This window comes from Microtus ochrogaster, linkage group LG5 (assembly GCF_000317375.1).
Source record: "Microtus ochrogaster isolate Prairie Vole_2 linkage group LG5, MicOch1.0, whole genome shotgun sequence".
NCBI lineage: Eukaryota > Metazoa > Chordata > Mammalia > Rodentia > Cricetidae > Microtus > Microtus ochrogaster.
Genome location: NC_022031.1, coordinates 63,649,948 through 63,672,015, shown reverse-complemented (window position 1 = coordinate 63,672,015; position 22,068 = coordinate 63,649,948). Strand labels below are relative to the sequence as shown.

At 43.6% G+C, this 22,068-nt stretch overlaps 1 protein-coding gene across 1 annotated transcript in view; it reads left to right on the top strand.

Moving 5' to 3' along the window:
- The first annotated feature begins 1,542 nt into the window (after positions 1 to 1,542).
- Necab1 (N-terminal EF-hand calcium binding protein 1) overlaps positions 1,543 to 22,068 on the top strand; it is a 149,356-nt gene continuing 128,830 nt past the window's right edge. The window contains exons 1-2 of the mRNA XM_005362331.3: positions 1,543 to 1,760; positions 10,592 to 10,616. Of these exons, the coding sequence (XP_005362388.1) occupies positions 1,662 to 1,760; positions 10,592 to 10,616 (124 nt within the window). The 5' untranslated portion in view covers positions 1,543 to 1,661. The remainder of the gene's footprint in view (positions 1,761 to 10,591; positions 10,617 to 22,068) is intronic.

Here is a 22,068-nt window from a genome sequence, read left to right as displayed (position 1 = left end):
CTCTCTCTCTCTCTCTCTCTCTCTCTCTCTCTCTCTCTCTCTCTCTCTCTCTCTAGGGCTCTTCGGAATTGCGTGAGAGGCTTTAAATCAGTCTCAGTCTCTCTCTCTCTCTCTCTCTCTCTCTCTCTCTCTCTCTCTCTCTCTCCTTTTCTCTCCACACCCATACACCCACACACTTTACATATATATATATATATGTGTGTGTATATATACTACATATAGATTTATAACCACATGCTAGCTGAACTTGAATCTGAACGTGAAGTATAGGCCTTTATATATATTTTTTAATTTTGTGTGTGTGTGGGGGGGTACTTTATTATTTGGGCTACCTGCTCCAGACTGATTCCGAAACTTATTTGCAAACTGTAGTAAATAGTTTATCATGCTTCCAAGTTCTGTAAGGAATGGCACTTACTGTCTTGGAATTCTTCTGGATATCTGTGATATCTGGGGTTTGAGCTGAGACCGCTAGGGGTGTCTCAAGGAACTGGGGGCTGGAGTCATCTGGTGGAGTTCTTCCTGACCATTCCGATATTAATAACTAGACTGGGTTGATGTCAGGGCCCTGCTCAATTGGACCTCAGTCAGACACCTCCTTACTCATCCCTTTCAGTATAATATGGGCTTTCTTAGAGGATGGTAGCCCAAGATCACCAAGCTTCCTCTGTAGAAGCTCCTAACTCCGGAACAAATAAACACCGTTGGAAAGCGCCGCTGTAAGACCTTTTCTGCACCGGGCCTAAGGAAGCACAATCTTTGAGGTCCAGGAATAAAGAAAATCTGAAAGAAAAATGACAGTTCACCTGTGGTGACATTTTGAAGTTGACATATCCTGACATATACAACCTGCATCTGGAGCTGAAACCAACCAAACTCATTCTTTGTAACCACTAGAAACAGAGCAGGACTGGAGTTGGGCAATCTCCCTACATTTTGTCTGGGATGTTTCTGGCTTGCCATCTGATAGTGCCACCGTGTGTAAGCACTAGAACTATGAGCTAAGTACCACCAGGGAGGATCATTTTACCGCTTAGGAAAACTAACGTTTGAGGGTTTAGCCACTCACTAAGTCACAAGATAACAAAGTAACTAAGCAGTCTTGGGCAGATCGCCAGACCCAGCGCTTTCATTCCAAACTGAACTATTAATTCCTTCCTATGAGGAATCCAGGAACTGGGGTGGCAGGTGGGGATTGGGGGGTGTTCAAGCAGAATTCTGCTTTCACCACTTAAGATTCCTTCTTTCTACTTGTGCCCCAGCTTCTGACCTCGCCCCTTGCCTGTACAGGACAAAGCCTTGACTGGTCTGTCCTGTAAGGTGTCTTGTGGTGCCATGGTCCCTTTGGCATGAGGCTAAGGGCGTGCCAGAGCCAGGAAATGCTCCCAGGCAAGGGGAGCTGCATCGTTGCTAAGTGCAGGGATGAGTTGGATCCCCAGTGAGGCGCAGTCAGCCCGTGGGAAGGGGGCGGCGAGAGCCAGTGTGCTGAAGCCGAGGGGCGGGAGAGGGAGGGGAGTCCGTGCTGAGCGGAAGGCGGGGCGCGCGGAGCGAACACCCACTCGAGTCCGAGCGCGGGGAGGCAGCAGCTGAGACAGCGCCAGGTCGGAGCCGCTGCATCCTGCCCAGTCGGTCTCTGCCAGTCCACTTCGGGGCTCCAGAGGATGGAGGATTCCCGGGAGACCTCGCCGTCCTCCAACAACTCCTCCGAAGAGCTCAGCTCTGCCCTGCAGCTGTCCAAGGGCATGTCCATCTTCCTCGACGTAAGTATAGATGAAGCAGTTAGGTGGGCGCCTTGGACATCACCCCTGGGAGAGAGGGAGGGTCGGGCGCAGCCGCTGGCTGCTGGTGTTGTGCACTCAGACCTCCACCCAAACTATCTCCTGTCCGTTTTCCCCCAGGGGACCCTAGGCTAACGTCAGAGAAAAGACTGCAGCCCAACTTGCAAAAAGAGCTGTCCCAGGCTTGCGGCTTTGATTACAAGCCTTCAGGAGACCAAAAAGTTCAATGTCCCAGCAGCCTGGGCTTCTGCCAGGGATGGAGGGGTAAGAGGAATCTGCATTGGTCGGTATAGGATTTACCCTGGCTCATTCCGGTTTGCTAATAGGCACCTCCGTTTGTGCTAGCGAGCGCTGATGGAAGCCTTAGAAATTGTGTTGTACTCACCGCCCCCCCCCCCCCCCCCCGCCTCTCCCAGCTGCTTCCAAAGACAAATTCATTGAACATATTTGTTTTTCGTTTTACAACGGTAGCCAAGGTCTCTTTTATGTGATGATTGTTTTCCTTTTGGTGCCCCCTCCCTTCCCCATCATTCTCTTCCCCTGAGAGTCTAAATTGTAATGGTTCTCAATGCCTTCTCTTCTGGCTTTGGACTGTTTCCCCTTTGATCCCACTTGCTGGGGAATTGACTTCCGAGTCTCTAACAAGACCATTCTTTTCTTTCTGTGCTGTTTTTCTACCCTTGCGCTGTGATTTCTCTCTCTATGGCAGTTTTAGATCTTATTTGCTCCTGGATTCTGCTCCGATGTGTCCTTTGCTGGTTCAGTTCTCTGTGTTTCTCACCCCGCTGCCTTGTTAGCTTCCCTGGCTCTCCTGTTCCCCGGGGGGTCACACGCCTTCTGGGCTCTGGATCTCCCCACGGCCACTCACTTGTCAGATTCACTCTGTTCCAGCAGGTAGTAGTGTCAGGCTCAGTGGGGGCAGATCCAGCTTCTGGTGAGCATGCTGGAAAACGGGCATAGCTCGCCGCCCAGGAGCCCTGTTGGTCCCTGCCCGTCCCCTCTCCAAACCATAATTTCTTATTACAGTCCAAGCAAGTAGGAGGTGGGCCAGAAGCCAAATGCACTTGATTGTGAAAAAAAAAATGAAAATATGGGGAAATCAAATACTAGTATCATAATGGCCAGGCAGAGATTTTGATGATAATGGGGGGAGGGGGGGTCAGGGAAGCAAGGAGTCCTCACTTTGTCTTGAATAATCTAGAAATACATAACAATTAAATCTTGTATAGGACACTTGATTGAAGGTTCAGTCCCAGTTCCTGGAAACCTCCCTTCATCACCGTGCAGTTCCAACGCAAGATTTGGGGTATAGGGGCCAGACATTTTCTTCCCTCGAAAACACAAATCTCTGATTTTCACTTTTGGCAGCACCAAATTGTTAAAGTTTATTTTTCTTGGGAGGGGGGGAGAAAACGATCTTTAGACGGGTTCAGTCGATGCTTTCATTAGATAGTATTATTTCTTCATGCCCTGCAATTCAGGACATAGCCCTTGAGGGACTAAGCAGGATGAGTAAAGAGAAGACATGGGAAGCCAATCATCCCCACCCCCCGTGCCCCCCCCCCCGTTCCCTTCACCCCTCCCAACCTCCGGACCAGGAGGAAGTCAGGGCCTTACTCATCCAGAGCGGTGAGGAAGGAAACTTATGTAAGGCATGCATTCTGAGGGCAAGTGGGACCCGCATCAGTCTGGGCCTGACTTCTGCTCCGCCCTCCAAGGATACAGAGTGCTACCTTGTGATTTTTATCCTATGCATCTAACAAGTCCTGGTGATACTCTGCTCTGGTGAGGGACATATCAAAACTACATAAGGGGAGAGGCAGGCAGACAGAGCAGACCATTCTCATCTGAAGGTAACTTCAGTTTTCTAAAAATAAGTAAGTAAGTAAATAAATAAATCTCATTTATTACACATGCACGGCTGCTCCCCAGTTCTACAAACGGTGCAAGGGCTCTGCCCTGAAGGAACTTTCATCTTCGGACAGAGCTCCCCTGGCTTCTTAAGTCTGTTTCTAGAATTGAAGAAAAAAAGAAAAAGCCCCACCTGATTCCACAGGAGATGTGTGAACAAGCTTGTTTTTCAGTGAAATGTAGTCTCAAAAAAAAAAAAGTTTCACTGCAGTTGAATTTTTTTTCTTGGATAGAAAATATGTTGTTTACACATTTCTGAGTTATTCTGTGAAAAAATCTAACACTCTGGTGAATGGTGTGACATGAAAAAGGATTGGTTATTTAGGGATCTCTGAATTATTCATCTCTGGATCATGTTGCTTTTAGCAAAAACAAAATGTGAAACATAAATACATCACTTGATTTGATTAGATTCAGTATATTCTAGTAGCATTGCTAGGAATGGTTGCTGTCTGCACAAGGAAAATGTGGTGGCCATTACCTGTGCTAGGGCAGCAAAGGCATGAAGCCGCCGAGGGACTTTTGCACCTCACAGACTAATTTGCTAATCTGGGGAGAACCGAATCCTAGCATTTACACTCAAGTGTCAGTGAAACAGTCAGTCTTTAGACTTCTTCGAGAAGTTACTTTCACATCATTTGAGAATCCTGTTGATGACATGATTAGACTCAGCCAGCTGGTTAGCACCAAGAGATAAGTGGTTGACGTGAACATGAAAATCAGATTTCATAAGTCATTGCCTTTCATTGAATTTTCTTATCTCATACACAGAAGTAGCCATGAGTCTGACACTACCTAAGATTGTTGTCATTATGGGTGTGGTCTAGAAAACAAAGGGGTAAAGAGAACACATACAACACACATTTGAAGTATTGTAATATGTCAAGGTTTCATGTTAAATTAATAAACAGCTATAGCTAAATTCACAAACTAATACAGGAACTGCATAAGTATAATCCACATTGTTTCCCCCAATGTGGCAGAATTACAGATCACTTTATCGTAACTACTTGTGAATACCTACTGAGGGCAAATTAGAAGTGCCAGCATCCAAACAGGCTGGCATGCTACGGCTGGGCACATTGACACAGTGCATGCCTGCCAGTCGTGGGAGAGGATCAGAACTGACCCCAGTATACGAAAACACAGGAGGATCAGAAGGCTGACAATTACTTTTCTTTTCTACTGCTGTACCGCACGTCCCCACATTTCTTCATTCCAGATAATGGAGAATAAAGTCCTATTTAAGATGTGAGTCCCTGAAGCAGTGAGGTGCTCTTTTGGTTAATCTACTCTGCTTCTGTGCAGTGGGAGAACCTCCAGTGCTGCTCCTGACACAGGAGAAATTCCAAAAGAAATGAGCTGCATCTCCATTCATCCAGTGGTGTTGTCCTCTCCAAACAGATGGATTTCCCTTGGTTCTTCTTTGGTTCAGAGCTGGGCCTTGTGTGTGTTAGGCAGGTGTTCTACCTCTGAAGCACAACTCCAGCCTTTCCTTGCTTTTAATTGAGAAGTAAGAGGGCCTTCTCCATTTTACTGGCGAAGTGGGATTGAAGCTAGAAAGTCAGAAAAGAGTTACGGCTCTCCATTGTTTCCCCTCCATCTTGGTGTATAAATTCATGCAAGGGACATGGCCTGGAAGGTCAGAACTTGATGGAAAATTAGCACCAGCTTCCCCCTCTAAACACTGTTTCATCTGATGTTTAGCAAGTGCTTGTTTGTGTGAAAGGTGAGATGGGGGGAGGGGGAGTGTCAGAGCAGTCAAGGTTTTCTGACACCACGATTCTAGGATTGAATCTGCTATAGTCACACATCTCCTGTCTTTCCTGTCACCTGTGCACACCGGATTACTTGGAGATTGTCCATTTTGGAAAATGCCGAAAGCGAAAGACTAGACAGTACCGGCTTTTGCTATATTTTTTTTTTTCCACAAAGGATTTACCCTGGCAAAGCTGAGAAGAATGGAGTAGGATGTAATAATTTCATTTTAGACCTGTTTTCCACGGTCAACTTCCCTGCAGCCTGAGGGCAACCAGTGCTGTGGTACTGAACACCTACTGAGTGCCCAGGCCTGTGCACTGCCACTCATCCCCTAGCTCTTCTCTATACATCAGTCCATGCTCTGTATGAACGCTAGTCTCCTGCTGAACATCCCAGTTCCCCTGGGTCCTGCCCAGGGACTGAGAGCCCATCTTATCTTGAATCTTAACATGCATCCTGGTCTGAGGCACTTGTTGGTTCAGTAAATGGTGACTTCTCTGTGCTTGCAAGATAACATTATGTTTAAAGTCTGTCCCCAATAACTTAAAGTGAGAAATAAGGAATTCCAGGTATAGGTGCCAAAGGTTAACCTCTTTGGAGGTTAAATAAAAAGAAGACTCTGTACAATAATCCTTAAGTAGCAAAGTCCAGTATCCCTTGTATTTAAGCCTGTATTTATCCCTCGTATTCAAGCCTGGGCATATTTAAATTTATTTACCATGCCTCTAGTGCGGGCAGCTGCTAAGAGTAGCTGACTGAACTCCGTTCTCATCGGCAGAGCATTTTTTACTCATTACTTTGTGAGCTCTGAGGCAAAATTTGCAGAAGAGGCGGTTCTATCCATACTTAATTACAAGAATTTAATCCCATGAGCTACTGTCTTAATTTCATCTCGCCCAAGTGCCACCTCTGGTTGTTATTTATGCAATGAAATGATGGAATTCCCGAGTCCAACTCCTTGGCATGCGGTTGATTCTATTCCCGTCATTTCCCATTCTTGTGGACACAATAAGATTCAAAAGTCATTGGATTCACCTTCTTATTTAGCTTCTCTAGGATTGCAAATTATAAGCTCACTGTCCTTTAATTATGGCTAGAAACCAAATATGAGTGAGTACATCCCATGTTCCTCTTTTTGGGTCTGGCTTACCTCACTCAGGATAGTGTTTTCTATTTCCATCCATTTGTACGCAAACTTCAAGAATTCCTTGTTTTTTACTGCTGAGTAATACTCTAATATGTATATATTCCATACTTTCTTCATCCATTCTTCTATTGAAGGGCATCTAGGTTGTTTCCAGGTTCTGGCTATTACAAACAATGCTGCTATGAACATAGTTGAGCATATACTTTTGTTGTATGATAGGGCCTCTCTTGGGTATATTCCCAAGAGTGGTATTGCTGGGTCCAGGGGTAGGTTGATCTCGAATTTCCTGAGGAACCGCCACACTGCTTTCCAGAGTGGTTGCACAAGTTTGCATATAGGCATCCCCCTGAATATTAACCTTCATCAGGCGATGAAAGGAGACAGAGACAGAGACCCAAATTGGAGCACTGGACAGAAATCTCAAGGTCCAAATCAGGAGCAGAAGGAGGGGGAGCACGAGCAAGGAACTCAGGACCGCGAGGGGTACACCCACACTCTGAGACAATGGGGATGTTCTTTCGGGAATTCACCAAGGCCAGCTGGCCTGAGTCTGAAAAAGCATGGGATAAAACCGGACTTGCTGAACATAGCAGACAATGAGGACTACTGAGAACTCAAGAACAATGGCAATGGGTTTTTGATCCTACTGCACGTGCTGGCTTTGCGGGGGCCTGGGCGGTTTGGATGCTCAACTTACTAAACCTGGATGGAGGTGGGCAGTCCTTGGACTTCCCACAGGTCAGGGAACCCTGATGGCTCTTCAAGCTGATGAGGGAGAGGGACTTAATCGGGGGAGGGGGAGGGAAATGGGAGGCGGTGGCGGGGAGGAGGCAGAAATCCTCAATAAATAAATAAATTAAAAAAAAAAAACCTTAACATTGGAAGGCTGAATTCTGTCGTTTTATTCGGAGTTGTTTTTCCTATTTTAGTTCCTTGTATTTTTCATGTGCATTTTAAATGGATGTGTTTTGATCTTTAAAAAAAATATATTATTTTTAAAAATAAAAAAAAAAGATTCAAAAGTCAAACCTTTGAGCCAATCATAGTTAAGAGACGGGATGTGCTTGGCTGTAGCTTTTCAATTTTGGAAGACAGGAAGACGCTGTCCACTGGAAGAGTTGATCATTAAAGTCTCCACCAGCAACTACTCCAAGCAGTAGAAAGAATATGCATCGGTCGGTCTTACTTCGTACCATGAAGTCATCTTCTTTTAGTCATGAAGTTTATGAAATGGAGGAGCAGTTTATGTCTGACGGGTGGAGTGGCATCTGACCATCTGTTGCTGGGAAAGTTTCATGAGAGAGACTCGTGAGAAGTAACGTTGGCATTTTATAGTAGAAACCATCTCAGTAAAGATTAGGTTTAGCCATACCTCACTTCTGTGAGCTGGGAAGAATGAAGGGAGGATGCTTTTCCTACAATAGGATGAGGGCAAGTTTAATAGCGTGCACACAGCAGTGGTAAACAGGAGCTTGTGTTTTTAAACTGCTCGCTAAGAAGTGCCCATCTAAAGCTAAGGGTAGCTCCGGTCATTTAACAATAATTTAAGCTTACTCAGGAAAAACAAGATCCTCGAGGGCTCATTCTATATAATTAAACTTTGCGTTTGCAATACCGTAGATGGTCATTTTCTGCAGCTGTGTATGAAGTAAATTATGTCTTCCAGTTGGTTTTCTGCAGGTACCTACATCACATGGGGCTCATTTAATTGCTCCTAATCGAGGGAAACAACGCCTGTTTCGGGTTTTAATGTTTATAGTGTATTGATCTCTTACAATGTAGCTGGGGTTATCTTTTTAGGGTCTAGCCAGGGGTACAGAGAGTGCCACTGGTTTTTCTGAACCTCACAACACAACTTTCTGGAGTGTTGATTCATTTCAAGTTGTAAATTATATTCATTTCAAAAGGGGGCCATAGCAACTCCCACAGATGGGGTGGCTCTCACGTAAGAACTCCTAAGACCTCAGGGTTGTGAGGCCCAGTAGGGTATAGAGAAGGTGCGGCAGGAAGTGGCTCCTCCCCAGGCTGCAGAGTGCAGATCTTCTGTGCCACTCTGTTAGCTTTTGATGGCAGCTGTGGGCTCCCATCATCTAGAATCCAGGACCTCGCTGTCATGAGCCCTCTTCCACGTCTGTGTCTCTGAATCTCTGTCTCTTTATAAGGTCATCCATCAGGGCCCATACCTCATGAAGGACCCAATTCCAAATAAGGTCACATTCACAGGCACTAAGAAGCTAGAACTTCAACACCTGTTTTCAGGAGAAGACAGTTCAAGCAGCAGCGTATTTGATGACACACTGTCCAAGGGCAGCACCTTGCCTGTATCTTTCCAGGTTTAAATCCAAAAGCAATTAAAGAGTATCTTTCTCCTAACTGCCCATGCATGTACTATTGTTTATCCCTAAGGAGCTCCACACCCATCAAATGGCATTGGCAGAGAGATATATTCAGGCCTGCACACTCCACCCCGCCCTTAAACACAGACACCAAGAGTAGAGGAAAGACTAGTTTCTCAGGGAATAATTAGAAATCTTTACCATTGAGTGTTGGATACCAGATGGCCAAACAATTGCAGTGCATCCAAACACTTTAGAGAGGGTATAAGATAACACTATCACTATATTCAAGTAAGAATCAGTATAGATATATGGGGCTCCTATTTGTCAACCATTTGTTACTTTTCTGGTTTTATGTCCCATTTTATTGAGATAACAATTAACTGACATTAATGTGTATACATTTAAGATATAGATGTGTTGAGCTTTAACAATGAAATGTGTGAGTCCCTGTGATTCCCTGCGAGCATCAAGGTTGGCAGCAAAATGTTCTGCAGAGAGGCAAGAATGAAAACTTGGTTCAGCGTGACTTAGCCAAGCTGGTTTGAACTTCCAGAGTTCATCCAGGCAGTTTATTTTAGAGATATTTAAGTGCAGCACAATTCTGGATAAACGTTTCCTGGTAACAATATTCCATTCCCACGTATACAATAAAGCTTAAGACGTGACTACATCTTTGCAAAGCACTTGTGACCTCTCCCATGGAGACTTATATATAGCCTAAGGGCTTAGGATCTGGTGTGGTCTCCGACAGACATAGCATCAGTGGTGAGCAGCCTGAGAAGAACAGGTGATATCTCCTCTAACTATGGGTTCCCTTGACTAAGAAACTAAGCCAAATATAGAGGTCTAGAGAGGGAGAGCCTGGGATAAACAGTCTGGGGATTTGGGTGAGGTCTGGCTCTACAGGTAGCAAAGATCACCAGATCATTAACGACATCCACTCCCAATCTTCTGGGTGGAAAACAGGTAGACCTTTCCTCCATTGAGGAAACAAGCTGATTAACATTCCTGGTTTCTCTAGTGCTTATGTGTGAGCACTCCTGTTCTCTGCAATGAAACAATCACATTTGAGATAATTTAATATTTGTATCCTCAATGGTTTTCTTACATACTTTTATAATCCATAGCTCTCGGCCTTGACCACTGTTAGACAGCTTTTGATCTACTTTATGTCGCTAAGTAGTATCATTCATTTAAAAACTGGACTTATACCCAGGCATTTTTTCTGTCTCGGTTTTTCTATTCAACATAATTACTTTGAGATTCATCCACATTTTTACATGCAAGATATTTTTGTTATCGGATTCTTTTTAAATTGCCCACTAGCTCTTTTTTGTACTGATCATACATTTTGGTTCATCAGTTTACCTACAGATGGACATTTGAGCTGCTTCCAGGTAGGGGAATATTTAAAAATGAAGATCTCATTTGGAAAATATTCATTAACATTACAGTTTCATTTGCTTAGTGATAGATTGTGTGTGAATATAGCATGCATTTCAATATTTAGGAACTAAAGATATTCTTTCTTCCCCCTGCCAATCCTGGGGATTGAATCTAGGGCCTCACATATGCTAGGCAAGTACTTTACCACTGAGTTAGAGTCCCAGCATAGGGGAAAAAAGATAATAAATGTTTTCTTCTTTTCTTTCCAGATACTGAGGAGAGCAGACAAAAATGGTAAGACCAAATTTATACAATTTCTATTTAATTAATTCATTATATTTTAGACTATCTTATAAAGAACAAAGATGTTGAAAGTCCTTGAAATTGACCTATAAAATATAATTCATCAATAGTTATCATTTTCATAAGTTATGGCTCCAGATACTCATGAGAAAAGGCAGGTGAATTCACATTTGACAACAAGATGGAATTTATGCTCTTGAAGTAAGGAGTCCTGTCATATATGGGCTGTGATTTTTCCCCTGTAATGCTTGGGGGGAAAATAAAGCAATAATCGCATCGATTGACTGAGTGTACTGAGCTGTGCGCTTTGTCTGTTGTGTCTTAAGAGTTCTAAGCTAGAGAACTTGAACATAAATCTGCTTGGTACCAGCACCTAGGCGCACTAATCTCACGGTGGCCTAAGGCGTTCCAAGGGCACTGTGGGACGGCTGCCTGAAAACAGTACGGCTTACTCCTGTATCTGAGGCATGGGAAACTCTCATCCACGGCAAACCAGATACAAAAGTCTGCCCTGAAAATCTAGAGGCGGCTCTGCTAAGTCCAACTATGAGCTCATAGGTAGATTTCACTAGAAGTCTCCTTTCACAGAAGCAGAGCTTGTTAAGTTTGTTCTAGGGAAGTACTTCACTGGAGTTACATTACTGGTAAGAGTGGCTTGATGGTTTCAGGGTACAAAGGCTTCTTCCGCTTTCTGGGAATCTCACTTCTTATCTCCAAGAAAAGAGCGCTGACAGACCTGACCATTAAATCCTGTTATATAGATCTCCCTTAAGCATCCAGACCCAGAAGAGCTTTTCTGACACTGTGCACCTTAGTCCTCAGCACCTAATGGTCCATCCAGGGAGCTCTGGGGAAGCACCCCCAAGTCTGAGAGCATAAATCACTTTATTCAAGAGATGTTGCAGCGATTGTTATATCACCAGTTCAGGGCATCTTTATTCACTTGTGCGATCTCATTACTCTTGAACATGGAAGTGAGGAGGCTTTCTTATCTGACTCTTTAACCCTCTGCCGGGGTGCCGGGGTGCCGGGGTCAGGTAGCACACTTGTCTATGTGGCTGCTGTGTATTTCAGCACCGGCCTGCTGTTCTGACAGATACATCTGGCCCCTCTCACCTGAAGCCCCTTCTCTCTCAGGTTGTGCCTTTGTTTTCTTGGATCTCCAGATTCTGGTAAGGCCTGGTAATTTTACCTTCGTATCCATCTTCCCACTCTCTACCAAAACTATCATACTCCACAATCATGGTAAAACCCAGTTACCACAACCCATATTCATGACATAAACCATCCGACAAATCAATTCACATGAATGAATTTAGAGGCTGATGGTGCCCCCATGTTTTATGGTACACAGAGAAGTCACCTGTTCCACCCATCCCTTACTCCCACAAGTTCCTCCCCCTAACATGATTCCTTTCTGTTCCCTACTCCTTTCTCACGTCTGCTTTTACCACGTGATGAAACCTCCTTCTCCCTGCTCTTATCTCTCACAGGCAAAGACTGCGCTTATCCTGCAGTCCTCTGAAATACACAGTTTCCTGAGTTTTTCTCCTTACTCCCACCTCCATGACACAGGCCTGAGTAATCATGGTTATTACGACTTTCCACTCTAGGGACCTTGAGAATGTCCACGTCTTGAGTACGGTCTTGCACAAAAGGCCTCCTATCTAACTCTTTCCTACACTGCAGGACCCCACCCTCTCTCTGAGTTCCTAACTCTTCCCTGGGCTGCAGGACCCCACCCTCTCTCTGAGTTCCTAACTTTTCCCTATGATGCCAGACCCCACCCTCTCTCTGAGTTCCTAACTTTTCCCTATGAAGCAGGGACCCCACCCTCTCTCTGAGTTCCTAACTTTTCACTATGCTGCAGGGCCCCACCCTCTCTCTGAGTTCCTAACGCTTCTGCATATATAGATCATTTTAGAGGAGGTCTAAAGCTGATCGAAATTCCAGTTTGCTTAGCCAAACTTGCTTCTCTAGGGCAAAACTCTGTCTTCTGCATCAACACTCTGCCTAGCACTCACCTTTACACTAGTTGGTATTTGTTTGATAAGTTACTAGTGAAGATACTCTTCCAGGATGCGCTGCTTTGATCCGTCCACTCCTCTTCTGCCTTCTCTCTACCTTATTCTTCACCCTGACTCTTGGTATAAAGTTGGGGCATGCTTGGAGTCTAGCAGTTCTGGGCCTAAATCACAGTTATCCTACCTCATGACTCCATGGATGCCAGGAATCACTGTCAATAGCACATGAGACAATGTCAAACCTCTGGGGTGGTGCCTCATACACAGTAGCAACTCAGTTTCCAAGTTGGGAGCTCTGTTGTGTCGCGATGCTTTGGCCGTACGAAGCAACTGGTGACATTGCGGTATTGTCTCCTGTAGCAGGACTTGGTGGGGAGGAAACAGAAGGCTCTTTACCAGTCATGCTGAATTGAAAAAGAAAAGAAAGGGGGGGGGTGGTCTGGTGTAAATAAGGAGATAAAAAAATAGCCATCTTTTGGTTTCATAAGATCTCTCGTTGGAAATCAGCAGCTATTTATTCTGTGTATCTACTCTTGGTAACAGACTCATGTGATGGAGACCCTTGTGGACAGCTTAATTGGTGCTGAGATAATGAAAGGAATGAGAAGCAGTAAGCAGAATGAGTCAGCTGCCAGAGGACAGAATTAGCATTTGGACGCCTTCTGACATAAAAGAGAAGTTGCTGGGTAAATGGGAGAAAGTACATGATTAGGGATTAGCTGTAATGATGGTGTCTTGGAGAGAGAGTTTTTGGTCTGGTTGTTGTTTTGAAATCACAGGCTAGGATCCTAAGCAGAGATAGACTTGAAAGTAGTGTTGCTTAGGGGAGACACCAGGGCTTTGATCGCTAAAGCCCAAAATTAAACTCGGAAATGCGGAACTCTGGAGGAGCTTCCTCACCCACGGCCTGAATGAAAATGGAAAGAGTGCACTGACATTTTTCAATCTTGTAAAAAAATATTTTACATCTAATTTTTACTTAAGGATATTTAATTAACAAAATAGTTGGTTGTGTGTATTAATGGTATGTAACATGATGTTGGGCTGTATGCATTCATTGTGCAATAGTTACCACAAATTGATTAACACATTCGTCACACAGCAGGTCCCCAGAACTTGCTGGTTTTATGACGGGTAGCTTGTATCCTTCTAAGAACATCACCCCATTTCTCCTACACCCAGCAGCTGGCAACTGCCACTCTACTCTCTGTCTCTATGGGTTTGACATTTTTCAGATTCTACATATAACTAAGATCATACGGTGTTTACTGCTCTGTGTCTGGGCCAAGAGATTTTCTTTAGCTCAGTAAAAGGCAAAGCGAAAAGGCTCCTAGTGGTGAGGGGTGACATCCAGTTCCTCTTGTGTAGACACGCACTTGCTCAGATCCACGACTGTGCCCATCAGCTAATAGGGTAGATAAATAGCATTTGTGAGCCCAGTGTGATGCTTGCCTCTGACTGAACAGCCCTTACTGTCATTCTCGGGCTTTTAGTTATTCTAGTCTGTGAGGGCAGAGCTGTCTGAGGTCCGAGAGTCTGAGCCAAGTGCCTGCGTGACATAGGTGCTCAGTAAACCTGTGAAGAACCGTGAGAAGGGAGCCATCAACAATTTGACCTTGAAGCCTGAATAAGAAATGGAATCATATGGATTTATTTAATCAAGATTCACCCTGCTTATAGCTAATTTTTTTTTACCAATTATTAATAGTGACTAAAATGTATGGTTGACTATTAAAGCCTAGGACCAGCCCTAAGTTCTTCATATACATTGTCTTAAATCAGTCTGAAAGTCCACCATAGGCTGTTTAAAGTCGTAGGAAAACGAGAATTTGAGAAATAGAGATTCAGTGCCTTGTTTCCTACTCCAGCCGCACGATATTGAACAAGGCACTCACGCTCCCTCTGTTTCCTCGTCTGTGAAATGGGTGAATGATAGCATTCTGTCACCAAGCTGCCTTGAGAACTAAATGAGATTATGCTTTTGAAGCATTTTACTTTTATCATTACGCATTATGTATACACAGTAATGGATTTCATTATATTGAATTTCGTATTCACACACACACACAACCTCTCCTCCCTCGCTCACCCTTTCTCTCCCTCTTCCCAGTTTCCCCCTCTTCTTCTTTTGCACCTTTTTCCTTACCTTTGGTGACATAATGAGTTTCATTAGGATTGCTCACAGGAGCATTCATGAAGAAATGTTTTTTCTCCGTCAATTATTAACTGCCTACACATTCTCAAGGAAAAGCAAAGCCCCGCCTTCCCCGTTCCACAGCAAGGTATTGGCAGGTCCAATCTTGTGCAGACCTTCTGGGTATCGCCACACCAGCTGCGAGGTCAGGAGTAGAGCAGACATGCAACTCTCAAAAGTCAGGGTTCAGTGTTGTCCCTCCCCCATCTTCCTCTACTTCTTCTCATTCTTTTTCTTTCCACTTGCTCACTAATGTTCCCTGAGCCTTGGGAAGGAGCAAAGTGGAGGAGGAGCAAAACACGGATGTCTCACTTAGGAGTGGGCTGCAAAAGTCATTTATTCTCCATACTTTGACCTCTTCAGTCACTGCTGACAAAAGACAAAGATGCTGCCTTGACCACAGTTGATGGCAGAACTCTTCTGTGTGATTAACATTGTTATTTAGAAGGTAATTTGATAGACATACCGTGTCTCTACAGCAAAACAGCAGCAGTAGCTTCCTTACTAAGGCCTGTGACTCCCTGTCCCAGCCATGGGCTACCGATCATATCTATAGTACCGTGTGTGAAACCCAATCCATACCCAATCCAAACCCAATCAGAAAGTGATAGGTGACCTCTGTGATAGACTTGCCACTGTTTGACCAGTCAGCTCATTTTGCCTGTCTCGGTACTGTTTCATGCAAGGTCCACGGCTTTGTGAGTATGCTGTTATTATTTATGACAATCCTCCCCCAGCAGTGCTGCATTAATTTCAATCTAGGTAATAATAGCGCATATTCGTAGCCATCGTTTCATTTTTAATGGACCAAATGAAGCTAGAAGCATGAGGTAACTGTCTTTGAGTTGTATCTTATGCGATTAGCAGAACCAGCATAGTAAATCAAGACTTTTCTTACTCTAAATTGACTTCTTCTGGTCTATATACATAGGTGTTTGTATATATCCTAGTGTGCAAATGCATGACTCTTAGTTGTAGTTGTAACACCAATCTACAGAAGTCTGGTGTTCTGTTTTTGCAATACATGATTACTACATTTATTTAATGTGTTAAGTATTTTATAGGAAAGCTGAAAAAGGTATAAATGTATGGCTAGCAAATCTCCAGAAAACAGCATTGGCTAAGAAAATCCTGGGCAACGGTTCACATACTATTTGTATATTCTGATGGCTGCATTGGGTTGTAGTCAGTGAATATGGATTTAATTGTATGAAAAAATAAATAGCCTTTCAAGTTTGTCCTCCAAAGCTTGGTTCATTTGATCCTCTCATGAAAATAAACTGGGTAGAGACTAAAACAAGGGTTCAGTAGGTGGGGCTTCTTTACAGAGAGGTGAGGTGTTCGCATACCACCCTCAGAACCCCAGAGAGGTCTATGTCATCAGAGAGGTGTGAGTTATCCTTCAACCCTAAGGAGCCTGCAAACCTTTCCTACTTGTAATCAAGGATGTGGCCCCAAATAAAATGGAGAGATTGAGATGTATGCCCAGAAATTGATATAGTTGATATAAGGTTGATATTTATTTCATAATTTCTTACTTGTTTCTTAAAATGGACATGAAGCAGAGTAAGACAGTTTGAAGGACTCTCAAGTAGCCCATGCTGCAATTTTTCTTAGGTTTGATGAAAAGTCAGCTAGACACCTGCCACCCTGGAAGCCAGATCTATGAGCAATGAGTCATTTAGTCTGTGCCCGAAGAAGGACCTTGTCAGGAGCGGCTCACCATCCACAGAGTGTGAGAAGAACTCTAGTACAGATTCTGACTCTAATGACTTATTTTTAACAAAACAAGGGAAAACACATTTTCTATTTCTTTAGTACTTTCTCTCTGATATGTAAAGCAGTTTCACACTCACAAATGTGTTACTTTTCTTGCAGAAGTAGAAAAGCATGAAGATTCTGATTTTTACATAGCAGGGCTTAATGGGTATCACAGAAGAAAATCCAGATTCAAACTTCCAAACCCAATAAATGGCCACTAACTGCTCAGCAGTCAGGCCTGGCTATGACATCAGACCCTGGAGGACTCCGGGCATAGCATTTACCCCCAAACCTGAACCCAACCTTATATGCATGTGAAATTCACGTTAGCTGTTGGCTCTCTTCCTTCTAGAGCCCAGAGGAAGGCGGCATGGTGTTAAGCTCATGACCTGCAGTCAAATGAACTGAATTCCTATCTTTGTTCCACTGTCTTATGTGACCTGCATAGCTTGCTTTGCTTCTTTATCCATAAAATGGAGCAAAGGTTGTGGCTCTGTTATGTGCCCGTGAGAGACTGAGATAAGGCACGGAAGCTGGCCAGGATGGTGGCTGACCCTTGGGAAGTCCTTAGTAAATATTGTCAAGTGTTATTATTCTTTGTCCTAATCCCTACTTAGTCGTGAGCCTGTCCCTCTCAACACCTTACCCCCTCCATCTGATGGGGGCAGTTACCAGCACAGCACCCAGAGGGTCGTCCAAGATGACCTTACGACAACCCTAGTTTACGTCCTGCATGCTTGGCATTGGTGCTTCACACATGAAAAAGCAGTCTTTCAGATTTTGTGTTACTGTCGCTGTTCCATGTTGAAAACTAAAGAAATTGAATTGACCTTTATTTGTAGCTTTTGAAAGAATTAAAGGAATATGGGATGTGTCATGTGTGTAAGACTTTTCATTAAAAATTTATGCCATGAAAATTTTATTTTATTTTATTTTTTTGCTTTTTGAGACAGGGTTTCTCTGTATAACAGCCCTGTCTATCCTGGAACTCACTTTGTTCCAGGCTGGCCTCAACCTAGCTAAGATCTTCCTGCCTCTGCCTCGCAAGTGCTGGGGTTAAAGGCGTGCACCACTACCAGTTTGCCATGCAATTTCTTAAATGATACCAAAGTATCCTGTGATCAATATACTTCTTTAAATATAATGATACCATCCCACAATATGGTTTTATGCAGCCATATGCAGATCTTTTAAAAATGATGTTTTTTTTATTGAAGCTGATGAGAATTATGTGTAGCTAGGGTTGGAGTGGAGGTTTTAAGTGCTAGTCTCAGAACTCCATCTCTTTCCTGTTTATATGCATTCATTCATTTATTCATTCATTCATCTGCTACTGAACATTGATCTTGTGTGCCACCCCATAAAGGCACTAAATTCAAGTCTCTCTCTCTCTCTCTCTCTCTCTCTCTCTCTCTCTCTCTCTCCCCCCTCTCTCATACACATAGCAGGGGGAGAGAGAGTGAGAGAGACAGAGAAACATCAGAGAACAGAGCAGATTTTTTTTGTTGTTGTTCTATTTTGTTTTTGGTGTGTTTGTTTTGCCAGTAATGACTGAGGAGTCACATACATCAGGTAAGCAGAAAGAAAGGAAAGAAAAGACTTTCTGCTGGGTGGGAAGACACTTGGGGAGCTGAGCTCAACTTCTCCCTGGGGTCTGGAGCTTTTAAAGTCTCTGAGGGGTGGTTCTTCCCTAATTTAGGGTTGGCTACTTTTGGAGAAAGAAAGGATGGCTCCCAACTGTTATGTAAACATGCCAGTTGAAACAGGATCCAGCCTTGAACTTGCTGAGCCAGTCCTCAGGCAGAGGGCTTCCTGGCAGGAGATGAAGCCCACAGCCCTTTGCTTTAAATCCTCAGCTTAGAAGGTTGCGGAAGAAGTCAGCCATCTTGTAAATTCACTGCCTTTATTACCTAGTTACATCCACTCTCCCTGTCTGTCTGCCTATCAGAAAATCTAACTCCTAGTTCCTCACCCCCATGCTGCCCAGAAGTCACCCCAACTGCTGCTGGTGAGTCAATCTGGCCAAGAGTTGAGGGAGAAAGGGTAGCAGTTTGAGCGACTCAGAGGAGGTTCATAAGAGACCCTGATAACATTTAGCAGATGACAAAGATACAGGACATTAAGATGGCCATTTGATGACAGTGTGTATCCTCCGAGGATGCTTTTCCAGCGAGGTACCCACTTGTCAAACTCACAGGTTTGGGGAAATTATTTACCAAGTGCAGTCCCTGAGACTTTGCTAGACAAGCCTAGGAAAAACAAACAGATAAACAAACAAATCTGGAGGGATTGTATGTATTTCTCCTTTACATTGTTAATTAGATCTTTATATTTTACCATGGTTTCAGCAAATAGACTCTGGGTTTTACTCAGGCTTGGCCCATGGTGTCCACTCCCGTTGGACGTTACACCTGACCCATGGGCAGAGGCTTCTGCTGCTGGAAAGGTGTGGCCAATGTGATAACATCTTCAAACTTCTCCAGTCATTTGATCCCTAGGCAGGGGTCTGGGGTGACAGACAGCTGATTGCATAGTTAAAGTTCATGTTTTTGAGGTGGAAGTAAATTTGAGTTAGATATTAATTATACATTGTAAGGAATGCCATGATAGAAGTCTTCAATGGGGGCTATCCTGGAGTAATCTCCCTGTTTGTGTGTTGTTCAAAAACCTGTGTTTGCTACTTGTTGTCCTCAGGATAAAGCACAGGCTCTTTTACAGGGCTTACCTACCTATCTACCTACCTACCTACTACCTACTACCTCCCTCCCTCCCTCCCTAACCTCCCTCCATTTGTGTCTGTAGGACACTCAGCTCCAGACCACCCATCTCTCTGTATATGAATAAGCAGAGCTCTGTCTGCTTGAAACAACTTTCAAGCCATGGGTTTCCAGTAAAGTTGGTCCCTCCCATTCAGTCAGCTCTGAATTCTATGTGGGAGAATATGCTGGCTAGTTTTGTGTCAACTTGATACAAGCTAGGGTCATGTGAAAGGAGGGAATGTCCATTGAGAAAAATGCCTCCATAAGATCCAGCTGTAGGGTATTTTCTTAATTAGTGGTTGATGGGGGAGGTCCAGCCCATGGTGGGTGTTGCCATCCCTCTGCAGGTGGTTCTGGGTTCTATAACAAAGCAGGCTGATCAAGCCATGGGAACAAACCAGTAAGCAGCTCCTCTCCATGGCGTCTACATCAGCTCCTGCCTCCAAGTTCCAGTCCTGCTTGAGTTCGTGGCCTGACTTCTGAGAAAGCCTAGCAAAAAGCAAAAAAAAAAAAAAAAAAAAAACCTAGCAAAAGCCTCATAGTAAGAGCTTCATTCTTTGCAATGCTTGCATCACTTTTATTTATGTAAGTTGCTACAAACGTCTGTAATGTTTTCATGTTTCTTATGACATTCTACATCACACATGAATGGTTTTATAAACCTTTGAAATATGATAATCTGCAAATTACCAAGTTTTAATTAATCTTGAGGATATTAGTTTATGCACGAAATGAAATTGTCATGTTGACGGAGGTTTCTGTCCCACCTAGTTCTACAGACATTCAGTCCCAAAGAAATACACAGAGGTCTATATTAATTATAAACTAGTTGGCCTGTTAGCTCAGGCTTTCTCATTAACTAATTATTACATCTTATATCAGTCCATAATTCTTGTCTGTGCTAGCCACTTGGCTTGGTACTTTTATCAGCAAGGCATTCTCATCTTGAGTCCTCTGTGTCTGGGTGACGACTGCAGACTGAGCCTTTCCTCTTCCCAGAATTCTCTTGACTGGTCGCCCCCACCTATACTTCCTGCCTGGCTGCTGGCCAGTCAGCATTTTATTAAAGCAATGCAAATGACAAATCTGTACAGGGAACAAGACCATTGTCCCACAGTATTGTTTTACCTAATAGAACTAACTGACTTAGTAAAACATTTCTTCCTACCACATGCTAGACGGTCTTCCTGAGATTCCACAGACAGGATGGCATCTTTGACCTAAGACAAAACTCGAGAGCACAGAGGTTGTAACTAGAGTGTGTATCTAGAGTCCCTCCTAACTAAGGGGCTCAGCACCTAACTAGGGCACCTCATTTGGTACAGCTCTGCAGAGTGTTGCTCTGCTCAGAGTTTCTACTCATCTTTATTTCTACTGTTCTTCTATAATAAAAAAAAACAATACTGACATAGTCAAAGCAGTTTGAGAACAAAAAAAAAAGGAAATGTGGAATTATTCTATGATCATGTTTGAAGATGCACAGGATGATGGCGATCTGGAACCACAGAGGTCAAACGCCAGCCTTGGGTTTTCTAGTTTTTTTTTTTTCATTTTCATTTTCATATACACCAGATATTTTGATTCATCCTTTGTGTGCCAGAGAGCATCCTAGTGTTTGAGGATACAAAGAGGAAAGTATATTTTAGGATTCATTTATGAGGCTGTGATGTTGTTGGAGAATTAATCTCCCTGAGCTTATTTCCCTGCTTTTAAGTAAGGATAGAAAATTTGCGGTAATTGGGAAGAATAAGAAAGATAAATCCCCATGAATGGTGCTTAATATTATGAATAATCAAAATATGTCAGCTTCCTTCATTAATTCCCTGTAGGTAGGTCCTAAAGATACGATTCTTCAGCTGTAGATTCACCATGAAAGGTGGATTGTACCAACACGGAACTCCTGCTAGACTTCATATTCATAGGGCACACTATGTATCTGTGCAGTGCAATGGATTCCTCTTTAATTTTCTGCATGGATTTGAGAAAATGGAGCTAATCAATAATAAACCTTTAATGATGTGAGAAGGGCTGACTGAGGGTTGATGTGCCCTGTGGGAACTCAGTGTCTCATGGGTGAGTGAGTCATAAGCCTGCAGAAGACTGAGGAACTTTGTCTTCAATGATGCAAAGACATCCAGAACCAAGTGACTAATAAGCCTGTGGCTGTAGAAACCATCAGAGAAGAAAGGTCCCCAGACACAGAGTGGCCTAAGAAGGCTTATGTAATAATTGTTCTGCATTAATTCTCTGAAGAAGGGTAGAGGTTAGGAAAACAAGAATGGATCTTCAGTTAGGACCAATTCAGTTAAAAAAAAAAAAGTTTAACTAAAGTTAGGAAATTGCCAGATTTTAACATGGAAACACCCAGGAGCTGGTATGACCTCAGGCTCAGCCATATCCAAATCTTCAGAAACTATTCTGTATCTTTATCTCTGCTTCGCAGTTGTGGTTTTCCTCTCGCTGGTCTTCTGGTAGGCAGGCTTTCTTACCAGCAGTGGCAAGCTAGCTCCTGAACCGTGTGCCACCAGCTCAGTAGGACAAAAAGGAGAGGACTTTCCCCCGGGATGATTCTGTAAAAATCTGGAAGTTTTCTCTGATGGACCAGCTAGTCACATGACCACATGTGCCTCTACCAGCACTGGAGAGAGAGAGAGAGAGAGAGAGAGAGAGAGAGAGAGAGAGAGAGAGAGAGAGAGAGAGAGAGA